A 17320-nucleotide genomic window follows, 5' to 3' on the forward strand; every position below is an offset into this window, starting at 1 on the left:
AAATCCCAGGGGATGGCTGAAATCCCAAATCCTGGTGGGATGGATGAGACTCCAAATCCCAGGAGGATGGCTGAGTTCCCAAATCCCAGAGGGTGGCTGAGATCCCAAATCCTGGTGAGATGGATGAAATCCCAAATTCCAGGGGATGGATGAGACCCTAAATCCTGGGGGATGGCTGAAATCTCAAATCCTAGAGGGATGGATGGGATACCAAATCCTGGTGAGATGGATGAAATCCCAAATCCTGGGGGATGGCTGAGTTCCCAAATCCCAGAGGGTGGCTGAGATCCCAGATCCTGGTGGGATAGACAAAAACCCCAGATCCTGGAGTATGGCTGAGATCCCAGATCCTGGTGGGATGGATGAAATCCCAAATCTTTGGGATGGCTGAGACCCCCAACCCCACGTGGACTTTCCCAGCCTGCAGCGATGCCAGCTTGGCAACCCCGCTCTGCCAAACCCGAAGCCACATTCCCGCTGTCACAGTGGCCCCTTTGCTTGGGAATTTATTTACTTTGGATGCCGCTGCCTTATCGTCCATGGAAATGTTTATCCCAAATGTTTAACGGCAGCCCTGCACAAACTGAGCCTTCCTGGGGAAGCACTCCTGGCAGTGCGAAAATTCAGGAAAATTCCTTGTTTTACCCCAAAAATCTCATCCTCAGCACCCCCAAAACCTGATCTTCTCCAAGCTGGCCAGAGGCCTCCTCGCAGCTCCCTGATGAGAAACGCAGGAGAGCCCTGAAAAACATCCCAAGGCCGCTAAGTCGTTAACCAGAGGGAGTCGGGGAAGTGCCAACACTCCTGAGAGAAAAGGCTGGAGAGAGAGAGAGGAGGGAGAGGAGGGAGAGGGAGGAAAGAAATCGCAGCTTATTTATAACGCCAGGCAGCACCCGGGGCTCGCCAGTCTCTCCTGCAAAGCTGCGGCTGCGAGGTCACTCCCCGAAAATCCCGAAAATCCCGAAAAAATCCCGGCCGAGCCCGTGCCCTGCCAGCGCAGGATTCGCTCCGGGATCCGGGGCGGGCACCCGGCGCTGCGGCTCGGGAGCCTCCCCCCCTCCCATGCTGCCGGTGCCACGGCACAGCCCGCTGCAGCCTTTGCACAGGAGGAGCGCAGCTCGGTGAGTCCAGCTCGGCGTTTCTCAGGCAGTTTTTAAGGGGTTTTTTTAATTATTTATTTGGGGTTTTTTTGGGTTTTTTTTCTTTGGAAGGCTGATTTCCATCCCCGCGCCCCGGCTGCGCATGGCAGCGCCAGGGGTGGCACAGCTGGAGAGACGGAGCTGCTGGAGAGGGACCTCCCCTCCTGCCCACTTCTCCCGGTGCCCATCTCCCTTCCCACCCACTTCTCCTGGTGCCCATCTCCCTTCCCACCCACTTCTCTCAGTGCCCACCTCTCCTGCTGCCCACTTCTCCCGGTGCCCATCTCCCTTCCCACCCACTTCTCTCAGTGCCCATCTCCCCTCCTGCCCACTTCTACCTGTGCCCATCTCCCTTCCCACCCACTTCTCCCCGTGCCCATCTCCCTCCTGCCCACTTCTCCCGGTGCCCATCTCCCTTCCCACCCACTTCTCCCGGTGCCCATCTCCCTTCCCACCCACTTCTCTCAGTGCCCATCTCCCTTCCCACCCACTTCTACCCGTGCCCATCTCCCCTCCTGCCCACTTCTCCTGGTGCCCATCTCCCTCCTGCCCACTTCTCCCCGTGCCCATCTCCCTTCCCACCCACTTCTCTCAGTGCCCACCTCTCCTGCTGCCCACTTCTCCCCGTGCCCATCTCCCTTCCCACCCACTTCTCCTGGTGCCCATCTCCCCTCCTGCCCACTTCTCCTGGTGCCCATCTCCCTCCTGCCCACTTCTCCCCGTGCCCATCTCCCTCCTGCCCACTTCTCCTGGTGCCCATCTCCCTTCCCACCCACCTCTCCTGGTGCCCACCTCTCCTGCTGCTTCTCTCTCCTGCCCACTTTTCCTGATGCCATCTCCCTTCCCACTCACTTCTCCTGCTGCCCCTCTCTCCTCCTGCTGCCCCTCTCCCTTCCCACTCACTTCTCCTGCTGCCCCTCTCTCCTCCTGCTGCCCCTCTCCCTTCCCACTCACTTCTCCTGCTGCCCCTCTCTCCTCCTGCTGCCCCTCTCCCTTCCCACCCATTTTCCTCATGCCCATCTCCCCCCTTGCCCACTTTTCCTCAAGTCCTTCTCCCATCCCACCCATCTCCCCTCCCGCTCCTCTGCCACCTCCATGCCCACTTCTCTGGGATCTGGGCACCTTCCCTGATGTCCATCCAGGCTGGGCAGAGCCCCCCATCCCATCCCAAGTATTCTATGGATCCCATCCCATGGATCCCACCCCATCCCATGGATCCCATCCCATCCCATCCCAGGTTCCATGACCCCACAGATGGCCCCAAACCCTTGGCATGAGGAGCTGACCCCGTTGCAGCCCCTGGCACAGGACAGGGACACCAGGAGGGGACAGGGAGCTCAGGGCCAGATCCCACCCCAAACCCGGGGACAAAACCCCACAAACAACGAGGGGACAGCGCTGGGGACACAGTTTGGGGTCACCACAGGGTTGAAGGGGGGCACTGGGAAGGGTGGGGGGACACCAGGGGTGGGCTCTGATCCCATGGATGGCGATTTCCCCCCAGAGATGGGGAATTTCCCTCAGGAATGGGGTTTTGCCCCCAGGTATGGGGTCTTTCCCCCAGGGATGGGATTTTGCCCCCAGGAATGGGGTTTTTCCTCCAGGGATGGGGTTTTGCCCCCATGGATGGGGTTTTGCCCCCAGGGATGGGGTTTTGCCCCCAGGGATGGGGTTTTGCCCCCAGGGATGGGGTTTTGCCCCAAAGGGGCCCCCAAGAAGGGGCTGCCAAGAGGGTGGAGAAGCTGCAGACTCTGGTATGAGAGCAGGCACAGAGCCCTGGAGCAGCAGGAGGAGGAGGAGGAGGAGGAGGAGGAACTCCTCTGCCCCTGCCAAGCTCCCCGTGGCACTCAGCATCCCCCAGGATCCCATCCCGAGCACACGGAGCAGGGAAAAAGGACAAACCCAGGCCTTGCCAAGCCTGGATCCCTCAATCCCTCATTTTTCCCGTGCCAGGGTGGCAGGGCAGGGCCCTCTGTGTGTGCCAGGCAGGGTGTCCCCTCCTTGCTGCAGGTTGGGGACACAGCCAGGGGCTACCAGGTGACCTCAGGGATGACAAGAAGGGGACACTGGTCCCTGCTGTCCCCGCTGTCCCCTGCTGGTCTCTGCTGTCCCTGCTGGTCCCTCTTGGTCCCTGCTGTCCCTCCTGTCCCTTCTGTCCCTGCTGGTCTCTGCTGTCCCCGCTGTCCCCTGCTGGTCCCTGCTGTCCCCGCTGTCCCCTGCTGGTCCCTACCGGTCCCTCCTGGTCCCTGCTGTCCCCGCTGTCCCCTGCTGGTCCCTCCTGTCCCCGCTGTCCCCTGCTGTCTCTGCTGTCCCCGCTGGTCCCTCCTGGTCCCTGCTGTCCCTGCTGTCCCCCCTGTCCCTGCTGGTCCCTGCTGGTCCCTCCTGGTCCCTGCTGGTCTCTGCTGTCCCCTGCTGTCCCTACTGTCCCCGCTGTCCCCCCTGGTCCCTGCTGTCCCCTGCTGTCCCTGCCGGAGCAGAGCTGGCAGTGACACCCTCCCAGCCACGTAGGATCCTCTCCCGCTCCCAGCAGCCAAATTCCTGGAGGGATTTCAAGCTGCCTGGCTGCAGGAACACCCCGTGTGCTCATTTATCCCGGGATGAGGAGGCTGGATGACTCCAGAGCTGGAATCCTCCCTCTGCAGCCCCACCTGGCCACGGGGATCAGGGATGGCTTGGCCTCATTCCCTGCTCTTCTCTGTCCCCTCTCCCTGGTCACACCCCGAGGGTGCTGTCCCTTCTTGTGCCCAGGGAAATGGGAGCTTGGGAGAGGTTTCAGCTCCAAAATCGGGCAGGATTTGTTTACCAGGATCTGCATCCTGCGTTTCTGTGGGGGAAGGGAGAGCTGGATGAAACCCACAGTGATTCCTGTCACCAGCAGAGCATAAATAGCTCCTTCAAAAGATGCCTCGAGCTCCTTCAAAAGGCTCCTCAGGCTCCCAAAATCGCCCTGATCTGGCAGATTCCCCTCTCAGCCTGAGAATTCAAATCATTTCTCCAAGGGGATCCAATTCATTCCTTCTCCTCCCTCCCACGCAGAGCCAACCCCGTGTGACCCCAGACAGATCCGAGTGTCCCCAGGCTCTGTCCTGCACCTGGAAACTGGGATGGAATTGGCCAGAAATCAGGATCTCACCAGCACATCTCCACTGGGCTAGAGGTTCCTCCCTGATCTCCTCCAGGGTGGAGATTCCTCCCAGATCTCCTCCAGGGTGGAGATTTCTCCCAGATCTCCACTGGTTTGTTCCAAGTCTCCACCATAGTGGAGATTCCTCCCTGATCTCCACCAGGAATGGAGATTCCTCCCAGATCATCACCAGGAATGGAGGTTCCTCCCAAACCCCCGCTGGGAGGGAGTTTTCTTCCAAATCTCCATTGAGGAATGAGGCTCCTCCCAAATTTCTACTGGAATGGAGGTTCCTCCCTAAATTTCCACTGGGAGGGAGGTTTTTACCAAATCTCCACCGGTTCCTCCCCCCCTAATCTCCACCAGGGATAGAGGTTCCCCCAAATTTTCACTGGGAGGAAGGTTTCTCCCAAATCTCCACTGGTTCCTCTCAGATCTCCACCAGGGATGGAGGTTCCCCCAAATTTTCACTGAGATGAAGGTTCCTCCCAAATCTCCACCGGTTCCCCCCACATCTCCACCAGGGCTGGAATTTCCTCCAAGGTGAAAAGTGGGAAGACCACATAACTCCACCCAGGGGGTTTTTGGGTAGGATTCCCTCCTCTCCTGCTCCTCCAGCCCTGCCTCCTCCCCCATCTCATCCTCCCACGCCTTCGTCCCCTCACAGGTCCCTCCAGCGCCATGCCTCGGGCCACCACCCTCATCCTCATCCTGGCCGGGCTCTGCGTGTCCTCCCTGGGCCAGTACAACGAGGAGGAGGACCTGGCGTGGCTCCAGTACTACCTGCGGCAGTCCCGCGTCTCCTCCTACAACTACGTGCCCTACTACGAGGAGGAGAGCCCCGCCTACGCCTACTCCTACCCCTCCGCCACCGACACCGAGCCGGAGCCCGAGCCCGAGCCGCAGCAGGCGGCGCCCTGGCGGTGTCCCCAAGAGTGTGACTGTCCCCCCAACTTCTCCTCGGCCATGTACTGCGACACGCGCAACCTGCGCTACCTGCCCTTCGTGCCCTCGCGGATGAAGTACGTCTATTTCCAGAACAACCTCATCACCTCCATCCAGGAGGGCGCCTTCGACAACGCCACCGAGCTGGAGTGGCTGGCGCTGCACAACAACCAGATCGGCAGCGAGAAGGTGGGGAAAAGGGTTTTTGGGAAGCTGCAGCGCCTGGAGAGGCTCTACATGAACAACAACAACCTGACCAGGCTGCCCAGCCCGCTGCCGCGCTCGCTGAGAGAGCTCCACCTCTCCTACAACCAGATCTCCAAGGTGCCCTCCAACGCTCTGGAGGGGCTGGAGAACCTCACGGCGCTCTACCTCAGCCACAACTTCATCTTCGAGATGGGCGCGTCCCTCAAGGGGCTCAAGTCCTTGATCCTGGCCGACCTGAGCTACAACAACCTGAGGAAGGTGCCCGACGGGCTGCCGGCCTCCCTGGAGCAGCTCTACCTGGAGTACAACTACATCAACGCCATCCCCGACGAGTATTTCCAGGTGTCCCCCCGGCTGCTCTACGTGAGGATGTCCCACAACAGCCTGACCAACCAAGGGCTCTCCAGCAACACCTTCAACAGCAGCAGCATCCTGGAGCTGGACCTCTCCTACAACCGCCTGCAGAAGATCCCGCGGGTCAACACCAACCTGGAGAACCTCTACCTGCAGGGGAACCAGATCGACGGTGAGCAGGGCTGGGGAGGGGTGGGCAACCCACAGGAGCTGCCTGGGGGGGCTTGGAGAAGGAATTTGGGGTTCCTGAGGGTTCCTGAGTGAGGACGGGGTGGGAGCTGTCCCAGCCTGGAGGTTTGGAGCAGGAATTTGGGGTTCCTGAGGGTAAGGAGGGGGTGAGAGCTGTCCCACCCTGGAGGTTTGGAGAAGGAATTTGGGGTTCCTGAGGGTGAGGAGGGGGTGGGAGCTGTCCCAGCCTGGGGGGTGCTTTGAGCAGGAATTTGGGGTTCCTGAGGGTTCCTGAGTGAGGTGGGGGTGGGAGCTGTCCCAGCCTGGAGGGCTCCCGTGGGATCCCTGCGCTGGATTTTGGGTGAGGTTGGAAATAGGAATTGGGATGGGGATAGGAATGGGAATAGGGAAGGGAGTTGGGATGGGAAATGGGGATGGGGTTGGAATGGAATAGGAATTAGGAAGGGGTTGGGAATTGGAATTGGAATGGGGATGGGAAATGGAACGGGAATGGGATGGAATGGAAATGAGGTTGGGATGGGAGTGGAATGGGGATGAGGACAGGAATGGGAAATGGGAATGGGAACAGGAACAGGAATGGGAATGGAGATGGGGATGGGAATGGGAAATGGGGGTGAGAAATGGGGATGAGGATGAGGAATGGAATGGGAACAGGATAGGAATGGGAAATGGGGATAGGATTTGGGATGGGGATGAAGATGGGAATGGGAACAGGAACAGGATGGGAATGGAGATGGGAATGGGGATGGGGATGGGAAGGTGTCAGTGCAGCCATCAGCTGTTGCAGGGAAAACACAGAACCCCGCAGCGGGGAGCTGCCAGCAGCACAGACACGGGAACAGATTCCCAAATGTTTGCTTTCCAAACCGGAGCTGCCGCCGTCTGCCCACAAACGCCGCGGAGCCGCCTCCCCCTCCTCCTCCTCCTCCTCCTCCTCGGGTCCTGCTGACCTTCACAGCCCCCCAAAACCGGGAATGCGGCTCCAGGAGCGCGGCTCCAGCCCCTCCGCCCCCCCCCGAGGGTCCCTCCGCGGGTGCAGCCCCCAAATCCCAGCGCTGCCCCCCAGATTCCCGCGGGCTCTTCCAGCACCAGCCCGGCCTGGAGCTCTGCTGCCCTCTAGGCTCAAATCCTGCACGGAAAAAAAAACCCCAAAAAATGTATTTTGGAGTTTGTTCCATCTCCCGCTTCCAAACGCAGCCTGGGCTGGGCTGGGCTGGAATTTCCCTGCCTGGCGCTGGCAGCAGAGGAAATTCCAGCCCAGAGGGGACGGCGGGGATGGGGACAGGGACATCCCCGCTCAGGGGACAGGGACACGCTGCCCGAGGGTCCCACAGTGGCCAGAGGGGTCCGGGCACGGAGGCTGCAGCACAGGAAGCCTCCAAAAGAGGCCGGAAAGGCAAATCCTGATGGAGAGCAAAGTTTTCTGTCCGACTCCGCCCTCCGAGCGCTCCAGCCCGGCTGGGCAGGGAAGATTCCAAACCCTCCCGCTCCTCCTGGCTGCGGCCAGGAGCTCCGGGAGCTCTTTTAGTTTCAGGGGTTGAGTTCAAACCTGCGGGAAAAATCAGCAAATTTGGGCTGCTCCCGTTTTTTTCACCCCGCCTGCCTCAACACAAGGCAGCTCTCGGAGGTGGATCCCTCAGAACAGAGGATTTCCCACCAAAATTCCACTCTGGGGAAGGTTCTGGGGGATTCAGCTCCAGGGATGGCTGGAGGAGGCTGAGCTGGAACAGGGACCAGACAGAGCTAAGGAATAAAGCAGGGATTTATTCCAAGGATCTCCTCAATGGATCCACCTTGGGCAGCACAAGAGCCCAGCCAGGGCTGCAGCCAAGGTGAACCAAAATGGACCCAAAATGGTCACAAAATGGACCCAAAATGGTCACAAAATGAATCCAAGGTGAACCCAAAATGAACCCAAATGAACACAAAATGTGTTCAAAATGTGTTCAGAATGTGAACCCAAAATGACACAAAATGAACCCAAGATGAACCAAAATGGTCACAAAGTGAACCTAAGATGAGGCAAAACCATCACAAAATGGACCCAAAATGGTCACAAAATGAACCCAAAATGGTCACAAAGTAGAGCCAAGATGGACCCAAAATGAACCCAAGATGACCCAAAATCGACCGAAATGGTCACAAAATGAACCCAAAATGAGGCAAAACCATCACAAAATGGACCCAAAATGGTCACAAAATGAACCCAAGGTGAAGCCAAAATGGTCACAAAGTGAACCTAAGATGAGGCAAAACCATCACAAAATGAACCCAAGATGGACCCAAAATGAACCCAAGATGGACATAAATGGTCACAAAATGAAGCCAAAATGAACCCAAGATGACCCAAAACGGCCACAAAATGAATCCAAAAAACCCCAAGAAAACCAAAAAAAAAAAAACCAAAAGACCCAAAAACCCCAAAAAACCAAAAAACAAACAAAAAAAAAACCAACCAAAAAAAACCCAAAAAACCCCAAAAAACCCCAAAAAAGCCCCCAAAAAGCCCCCAAAAAAGCCCCCAAAAAAGCTAAAAAAAACCCCAAAAAAACCCCAAAAAAACCCCAAAAAAACCCCCAAAACCCCCAAAAAAACCCCAAAAAAACCCCAAACCCCCCCCAACAAAAAAACCAAAAAAAACCCAAAAAAATCCCAAAAAAAAAAAAAAAAAACCATGAAAACCCAAAATACCCAAAAAAAACCCCCCAAAACCCCCAACAAAAAACCGCCTAAAACCCCCCCCAAAAAAAAACAAAAAAAACCCCAAAAAAAACCCTCAAAAAACCCCAAAAAATCCCCAAAAAAACCCGAAAAAACCCCAAAAAACCCAAAACCCCCAAAAAACACAAAACAAAATAACTTAATTAAAAAAAAAAAAAAAAACCAAAAAAACAACACCAAAATACCCTAAAAAAACCCCAAAAAAACCCCCTCCTGTCCCCGCAGAGTTCTCCATCAGCAGCTTCTGCTCCGTGGTGGACGTGGTGAACTACTCGCGGCTGCAGGTGCTGCGCCTGGACGGCAACGCCATCAAACGCAACGCCGTGCCCCCGGACGCGCCGCTCTGCCTGCGCCGCGCCACCGTCATCGAGATCTGAGCCCCCTGCCCACCCCCCCTGGACTTTGGCCCCCCATTCCCGGGGGATTCTCGCCTTCCGTCCCCGCTTCTCCTCCCGGCTCGGCTTCGCGCTCCCGGTGTGCCCGGAATTGTTCCTCTGGCGCTCGGATCCCGGCTCTGAGCCCGCCCCGGCCCGGGGGCACCTCCTGCCCCAGGATGGAGTGGGACACGGCAGGGGAGGGGCTCATCCCGCCTTGGGCACGGGGAAATCCCAATCCCGATCCCAAATCTGGATTGGAACCCCTGGGAGAGCATTCTTACAGGGGGATCTGACCCAGAAGGAGCATCCTTCCATGGGGATCTGACCCTTTTTCCATGGGGAAATCCATTGAGGATCAGACCCTTTTTCCATGGGGAAATCCCAATCCCAATCCCAATCCCAAATCTGGGCCTGAACCCCCTGGGAGGAGCATCCTTTCATGGGGGATCAGACCCAGAAGGAGCATCCTTCCATGGGGATCAGACCCCTTTTCCATGGGGAAATCCCAAATCCCAATCCCAAATCTGGGTCTGAACCCCCTGGGAGAGAATCCTTCCATGAGGATCAGACCCCTTTTCCATGGGGAAATCCCAAATCCCGATCCCAAATCCGGGTCTGAATCCCCTGAAAGGAGCATTCTTCCAGTGAGGATCTGACCCTTTTTCCATGGGGAAATCCCAATCCCAATCCCAAATCCGGGTCTGAACCCTCTGGGAGAGAATTCTTGCAGGGGGATCTGACCCTTTTTCCATGGGGAAATCCCAATCCCAATCCCAAATCCGGGTCTGAACCCTCTGGGAGAGAATTCTTGCAGGGGGATCTGACCCTTTTTCCATGGGGAAATCCCAATCCCAATCCCAATCCCAAATCTGGGCCTGAACCCCCTGGGAGGAGCATCCTTTCATGGGGGATCAAACCCAGAAGGAGCATCCTTCCATGGGGATCTGACCCTTTTTCCATGGGGAAATCCCAATCCCAAATCCGGGTCTGAACCCCTTGGGAAGAGCATCCTTCCATGAGGATCTGACCCTTTTTCCATGGGGAAATCCCAATCCCAATCCCAAATCCGGGTCTGAACCCTCTGGGAGAGAATTCTTGCAGGGGGATCTGACCCTTTTTCCATGGGGAAATCCCAATCCCAATCCCAAATCTGGGCCTGAACCCCCTGGGAGGAGCATCCTTTCATGGGGGATCAGACCCAGAAGGAGCATCCTTCCATGGGGATCAGACCCCTTTTCCATGGGGAAATCCCAAATCCCAATCCCAAATCTGGGTCTGAACCCCCTGGGAGAGAATCCTTCCATGAGGATCAGACCCCTTTTCCATGGGGAAATCCCAAATCCTGATCCCAAATCCGGGTCTGAATCCCCTGAAAGGAGCATTCTTCCAGTGAGGATCTGACCCTTTTTCCATGGGGAAATCCCAAATCCTGATCCCAAATCTGGATTGGAACCCCCTGGGAGGAGCATCCTTCCATGAGGATCAGACCCCTTTTCGATGAGGAAATCCCGAATCCCGATCCCAAATCCGGGTCTGAACCCCCTGGGAGGAGCCTCCAAGGGCTTGGGAGCTGCAGGAGTTGAAGGGTTAAAGTTCTCCAGGCTGGAGGATCCCTCCGTGTGGGCTGAGGAGGAGCAAACCCATCCCTTCCTTTCCTTTTCCCCCCTTTTCCATCAACCTCCTCCAGAATCCACAGGGAGAAACCCTAAAGGAGAGAAAAACCCCCCTGGGGCCAAATCTTCCTCCCAACCCCTGGATCAGGGCAGGATGAGGAAAATCCTGGTGCTGTCACCCCCAGCTGCCCCTCCCTGAGCTCAGGCCCCCGGGATATCCCAATTAAAACCCCAAAACCAACCCCAGAGCCACGCTGGAATTCCCTAAAAAACCCCAATTCCCTAAAAACCCCAAATTCCCTAAAAAACCCCAAATTCCCCTCGGCTGGCTGACTTTGAGGACTGAAGGGGCAGCTGAGCTTTTTTTTTGGGGGGGGGGGGGGGTCACCCCGACCCTCTGCGCTGTTCCTGCATGCAAAGATCATTTTTATAAAAAAAAAAAAAAAAACCACCCCAAAAAACATCCCATAATTTCACCAGCATGAACCGTAAACCCCAAATTCATCAATAAAACCCTTTTCCAGTGCCTGCATCAGCGCCTCTGCTCCTCTCCGGGGCGGATTTCCAGCCGCAATCCAGGGCTGGAATTGCCGTCTAGTGGCTGGGATGGGCACAGCACGGAAAAAAGGGAAAATCTCCTTGGGAAAGGATCGGCGGGAGTGGGGAGGGATGGAGGCACCACCGGGATCGTTCTGGATCCGGGAAAGGGGAAAAATGTCCTTGGAAAGGGGAAAAATGTCCTTGGAAAAGGGGAAAAATGTCCTCGGAAAAGGGGAAAAATGTCCTCGGAAAAGGGGAAAAATGTCCTCGGAAAAGGGGAAAAATGTCCTTGGAAAAGGGGAAAAATCTCCTCGGAAAAGGGGAAAAATCTCCTCGGAAAAGGGGAAAAATCTCCTCGGAAAAGGGGAAAAAATCTCCTCGGAAAGGGGAAAAAATCTCCTCGGAAAAGGGGGAAAAAATCTCCTCGGAAAAGGGGAAAAAATCTCCTCGGAAAAGGGGAAAAATCTCCTCGGAAAAGGGGAAAAAATCTCCTCGGAAAAGGGGAAAAATCTCCTCGGAAAAGGGGAAAAAATCTCCTCGGAAAAGGGGAAAAAATCTCCTCGGAAAAGGGGAAAAAATCTCCTCGGAAAAGGGGAAAAATCTCCTCGGAAAAGGGGAAAAAATCTCCTCGGAAAAGGGGGAAAAATCTCCTCGGAAAAGGGGGAAAAATCTCCTCGGAAAAGGGGAAAAATCTCCTCGGAAAAGGGGAAAAATCTCCTCGGAAAAGGGGAAAAATCTCCTCGGAAAAGGGGAAAAATCTCCTCGGAAAAGGGGAAAAATCTCCTCGGAAAAGGGGAAAAATCTCCTCGGAAAAGGGGAAAAATCTCCTCGGAAAAGGGGAAAAATCTCCTCGGAAAAGGGGAAAAATCTCCTTGGAAAAGGCTTGGTGGGAGTGGGGAGGGATGGAGGCACCACCAGGATGGTTCTGGATCTGGGAAAGGGGAAAATCTCCTTGGAAAAGGGGAAAATCTCCTTGGAAAAGGGGAAAATCTCCACGGAAAAAGCTGGGTGGGAGTGGGGACGGATGGAGGCAAAACCTGGAGTTTGTTCTGGACCCGGGAAAGGGGAAAATCTCCATGGAAAAGGCATGGATAGGGCAGGGCAGAGCTGCAGCACGTCCAGGAGGGTGACGCCAATGTCCCCAAGGTCACCCAACAGGGCAGGGCAGAGCTGCAGCATGACCAGCAGGGTCACCCCAATGTCCCCAAGGTCACCCAACAGGGCAGGGCAGAGCTGCAGCATGACCAGGAGGGCCACCCCAATGTCCCCAGCCCCAAGGTGACACCAAATCCAGGCCCCAAATCCACACCTGGGGCTGCAGCAACAGCAGAGGTGACAACAGGGTGGTGACAAAGTGACATCCACACTGCCCAGGCTGGCTTCACCCCCTCATCCCCCGGTCCAAGAAGAGCAGAACCAGCCCCAAAATCATCATTAGGCAGATCTCAGCTTTATAAGAACAATAATAACAATAAAAACAATAATAATAAAAATAAAAACTCACAAGCCTGCAGCAGCTTTAGAAAAGGCACCGGGGGCGTCGCCTCGGCTCAGGGCGGCGCCCGAAATTTTAATTTCGGATTTTCTGGAAGGTTTTTTTTCTTTTTTTTTTTAAAAAATATAAATAGCTCTTCATCTTAAAAACAGATCCTCAGCTCGAGGTATTACAGTAGCCTGTGTCTCGGCAGTGTAAGGACAAGGAGGAGAAATTATTTTTTTTTTTTCTTTTTTTGTCGTGTTTTGTAGGTTTTTTTGGGTGGGTTTTTTTTTTTTTTTTTTGGTTTTTAACTGGAGACAGTCACAATGTAGTTTTTAGAAGGGCTGCTCCTGCCCAGCATCATCTGGTTCTTACAGGTGAGCACCCCTCCGTAGGGGCTGGGGGCTTTGGTGGCCTGGTAGAGGACGCAGATGGAGCCGTCCTCGCCGATGCGGTACGAGACCTCGAAGGGATCCACCCAGAGCGTCAGCTGGCGGGGCAACAGCTGGAACAGCTGGGGCAGGGCCAGCCCGGCCCGCCCCGCGGCGCGGCTCAGCAGAGGGTCCATGCGCTCGTTGATGCGGATGCAGCGGTAGGCGGAGCCCTTGGAGGGCTCCTCGGGGAACCAGTGGTGTCGGTAGTGCTCTGGGGAGGGGAAAAACATGTGAGAAAGGGTCTCCCGAAAGTAGGTGGGGTTTAGGGTCTTTAGCTCCCATTAAATTTGGGGTTTGAAGGTGAAATCCTAAAGAAAACCCTTTTTTCCTCAGTGGTGTCGGTAGTGCTCTGGGGAGGGAAAAGAGAGGTGAGAAAGGGGGTTTGGGGACACCAGAAAAGGGTGTTCTGCAGGTAGAAGGGGTTTGGGGCTTGAGCTCCTGCTAAATTTGGGGTTTGAAGGTGGAATCCTATAAAAAACCCTTTGGAGGGCTTCTCAGGGAACCAGTGGTGTCGGTAGTGCTCTGGGGAGGGGAAAAAACCAGTGAGAAAGGGTGTCCCGAAAGTAGGTGGGGTTTAGGGTCTTTAGCTCCCATTAAATTTGGGGTTTGAAGGTGAAATCCTAAAGAAAACTTAAAGGGTTTCTCGGGGAACCAGTGGTGTTGGTAGTGCTCTGGGGAGGGAGAAGAGAGGTGAGAAAAGATATCCTAAAAGTAGGTTTGGTTTAGGGCCTTTAGCTCCCATTAAATCCAGAGTTTAAAGGCCAAATCCTAAAGAAAACCCTTTTTTCTAAGTGGTGTCGGTAGTGCTCTGGGGAGGGAAAAAAAACAGTGAGAAAGGGTGTCCCGAAAGTAGGTGGGGTTTAGGGTCTTTAGTTCCCATTAAATTTGGGGTTTGAAGGTGAAATCCTAAAGAAAACCCTCTTTTCTCAGTGGGGAGGGAGAAGAGAGGTGAGAAAGGGTGTCCCAAAAGTAGGTGGGGTTTAGGGTCTTTAGCTCCCATTAAATTCAGAGTTTAAAGGTGAAATCCTAAAGAAAACCCTTTTTTCTTAGTGCTGTTTGTAGTGCTCTGGGGAGGGAAAAAAAACAGTGAGAGAGGGGTTTGGGGGCTTTAGGTGCCATTAAATTTGGGGTTTGAAGGTGGAATCCCAAAGAAAACCCCTTGAAGGGTTTCTCAGTGGTATCTGTAGCGCTCCTTCCCAGCAGGCAGATTTGGTTTAGGGCCTTGAGCTCCCATTAAGTCCAGAGTTTAAAGAACAAATCCTAAAGAAAACCCTTTTTTCTCAGTGGTGTCTGTAGTGCTCTGGGAAGGGAAAAGAGAGGTGAAAAAGGGGTTTGGGGCTTGAGCTCCTGCTGAATTTGGGGTTTGAAGGTAAAATCCTAAAGAAAACCCTTTTTTCCTCAGTGGTGTTTGGAGTGCTCTGGGAAGGAAGAAGAGCAGTGAGCAGGGATATCCCACAGGCAGGTGGGGTTTAGGTGCCACTAAATTCGGGGTTTAAAGGCCAAATCCCAAAGAAAACTCTGAAGGGTTTCTCAGAGGTGTCTGTAGTGCTCCTCCCAGCAGGCAGGTGGGGTTTAGGCCCTTCAGCTGCCCCTAAATTCGGGGTTTAAAAGCCAAATCCCAACAAACACCCGGGCAGAGCCTCCCTGAACGCTGGGGGCACAAAGGGAACCGGGCAGGGCAGGATAAAAGTTCTGACCAGAGATGGGACCCAAATCCCTTCTCCAAGGGGACAGGGAAGCGCTGCCAGCCCCTGCCCACCCCAAAACCCCGGCAGGACAATGCCAGGGGGGGCTGGGGGCAGACAGGGCACCCCAAAGCTGCCCCATCCGCAGCAGAGCCAGCCGAGCTCGCTGCTCCCCCTTATCACAGCCCGGCCACCCCTCCTGCGGCTGATAAGAGCCCCGGGCCGGCAGGGAGGGACCCCGAACCGCCCAGGGAGTGCCAGGCGCGGTGACACCCGCACGGGTGGCACCGGGGACAGCTGGGACAGCCGGGACACCAATGGACAAAGGGACAGGAGGCAGCGAGAATGGCACCGGACAGCCCCGAGGGGACACGGGGAACACCCCCGAGGGGACACCACGTCCCGGAGGGGACACGGGAAGGGACATCAGGTCCTGGAAGGGACACGGAGGGCACCCCCGAGGGGACACACCGGTACAGGACGGGACACGGACACCCGGTCCCGAGCGGGACACCCGAGGGGGACACCAGGTCCTAGAAGGGACATGGAGGGGGCACTCGGGAGGGGACACCACGTCCCAGAGGGGACACGGGAAGGGACATCAGGTCCCGGAAGGAACACGGAGGGCACCCCCGAGGGGACAGCCGGGCCTGGAGGGGACACGGGGGCCACTCGGGAGGGGACAGCAGGAGCCAGCAGTGACACCGCGGCCACTCGGGAGGGGACACTACGTCCCGGGACACCAGGTCCTCGGAGCAACAACGGGGAGCACTCGGGACGGTCACCAGGTCCTGGAAGGAAAACAGGGGACACTAAAAAGGACACCAGGTCCTGGAAGGAGCACAGACGACACTCAAAGAGCCACCAGGACCCGGAAGGAGGGCAGGGGGCACTCGAAGCGTCGCCAGGTCCTGGAAGGAGCACAGGGGACACTAAAATGGACCCTAGGTCCTGGAAGGAGCGCAGGGGACACTAAAAAGGACACCAGGTCCTGGAAGGAGCACAGGGGACACTCGAAAGGGCCACCAGGACCCGGAAGGAGAGCAGGGGGCACTAAAAAGGACACCAGGTCCTGGAATGAGCACAGGGGACACTCAAAGAATCACCAGGACCCGGAAGGAGCGCAGGGGGCACTCGAAGCGCCGCCAGGTCCTGGAAGGCACACGGAATGGGCACTCCAGCGTCCCCCTGGCCCCGAGGGCCACCAGCAGCAGCTCCTGCGGCCGCGCCCGCCCTGGCCCCGAGCTCACCTGTGAGCGCCTCCCGCAGCGCCCCGCTGAACACCTGCAGCTGCTGCTCGCTGACGCAGCCCCGCGTCCGCAGCAGGCCGGACACGAAGCCCACGGCGGCGGCGATCTCGGGTGCCATGTCGGCCCGGGGGCCGCGGCGGTGGCTGTGGCGGTGGCTCATCCCGGCGGGGACGCGGCGACACCCGCGAGCTCTCGGCGGCTCCGCGGCGCTCGGACTGGCACCGCCGGCAGTGCGAGCGGCTTATATAGGGGGGCTCGCGCCTGACGTCACGGCGCGGCCGCGGCGTTCCATTGGGCCGCGCCGCATGCAAATGAGGGAATGCAAATGGGAGGTATGGTAATAGCGGCTGAGCTCAGCGCGGTGACGTCACAGCGCGGGGGTGGGGGGGCGGAGGGGGGGGCGGTTACCGGGAGAGGATCGGGGGGACCCGGGGGGGACAGAGGGACAGGGACAGAGGGACAGGGGGACAGGGATAGCGACGGGGTCAGGGATAGGGACAGAGGGACATGGACAGGGGGACAGAGGGACAGGGATAGAAATAGAGGGACAGGGATGGGAACAGGACAGGGGGACAGGGACAGGGGGACAGGACAGGGACAGGGGGACCGGGTCACGGGGACAGGGGGACAGGACAGGGGGACAGGACAGGGACAGAGGGGCAGGGGGACAGGGACAGAGGTACAGGACAGGGACAGGGGGACAAGGGGACAGGGACAGAGGGACGGGGTAGAGGACAGGGACAGGGGGACAGGGACAGAGGGACCGGGTCACGGGGACAGGGACAGGGGGACAGGGACAGAGATAGAGATAGAGGGACAGGACAGGGACAGAGGGACAGGGGGACAGGACAGGGGGACAGGGATAGGGACAGAGGGACCGGGGGACAGGATAGGGACAGGATAGGGACAGAGGGACAGGAGGACAGGACAGGGACGGGGGACAGGACAGGGACAGAGGGACATGGACAGGGGGACAGGGATAGAGACGGAGATAGAGAGATGACAGGGATAGGGGGACAGGGATAGGGGGACAGGACAGGGGGACAGGACGGGGACAGAGGGACAGGAACAGGGGGACAGGGGTAGGGATAGAGGGACAGGGACAGGACAGGGACAGAGGGACAAAGACAGAGGGACAGGAGTGGGAGGGATCCAGTCCAGGGAATCTGGGTTATCTGGCAGAAAATTGGGAATTTTCAGCAGGAAAACAGATCCTGGTCCGTGTCCCAGCTTTGTTTTCTTCCCTGTGGGAGAAATAAAGGACT

At 56.8% G+C, this 17320-nt stretch overlaps 2 protein-coding genes across 2 annotated transcripts; one reads left to right on the forward strand and one right to left on the reverse strand.

Annotated features, from left to right (window-relative positions):
• The first annotated feature begins 914 nt into the window (after positions 1-914).
• Positions 915-9899, forward strand: FMOD (fibromodulin). Its single transcript, XM_050985148.1, has 3 exons — positions 915-1121; positions 4931-5941; positions 8905-9899. The coding sequence occupies exons 2-3, from the start codon at positions 4945-4947 to the stop codon at positions 9054-9056; spliced, it is 1149 nt and encodes a 382-aa protein (XP_050841105.1). The 5' UTR covers positions 915-1121; positions 4931-4944; the 3' UTR covers positions 9057-9899.
• Positions 9900-12637: 2738 nt separating this feature from the next.
• BTG2 (BTG anti-proliferation factor 2) lies at positions 12638-16295 on the reverse strand. Its single transcript, XM_050985425.1, has 2 exons — positions 16056-16295; positions 12638-13331 (listed from the first exon to the last, which is right to left on the reverse strand). The coding sequence occupies exons 1-2, from the start codon at positions 16213-16215 to the stop codon at positions 12994-12996; spliced, it is 498 nt and encodes a 165-aa protein (XP_050841382.1). The 5' UTR covers positions 16216-16295; the 3' UTR covers positions 12638-12993.
• Positions 16296-17320: the final 1025 nt, after the last annotated feature.

This window comes from Serinus canaria, chromosome 26 (genome assembly GCF_022539315.1).
Source record: "Serinus canaria isolate serCan28SL12 chromosome 26, serCan2020, whole genome shotgun sequence".
NCBI classification, from domain to species: domain Eukaryota; kingdom Metazoa; phylum Chordata; class Aves; order Passeriformes; family Fringillidae; genus Serinus; species Serinus canaria.

Bases quoted from the DNA above. Each gene is read 5' to 3' on its own strand.
- FMOD (XM_050985148.1), top strand. From the start codon at position 4,945: ATGCCTCGGGCCACCACCCTCATCCTCATCCTGGCCGGGCTCTGCGTG. The intron at 5,942-8,904 runs GTGAGCAGGGCT...CTGTCCCCGCAG, and splicing joins GCAGGGGAACCAGATCGACG to AGTTCTCCATCAGCAGCTTC.
- BTG2 (XM_050985425.1), bottom strand. From the start codon at position 16,215: ATGAGCCACCGCCACAGCCACCGCCGCGGCCCCCGGGCCGACATGGCA. The intron at 13,332-16,055 runs GTGAGCTCGGGG...TCCCCTCCCCAG, and splicing joins GCTGCGGGAGGCGCTCACAG to AGCACTACCGACACCACTGG.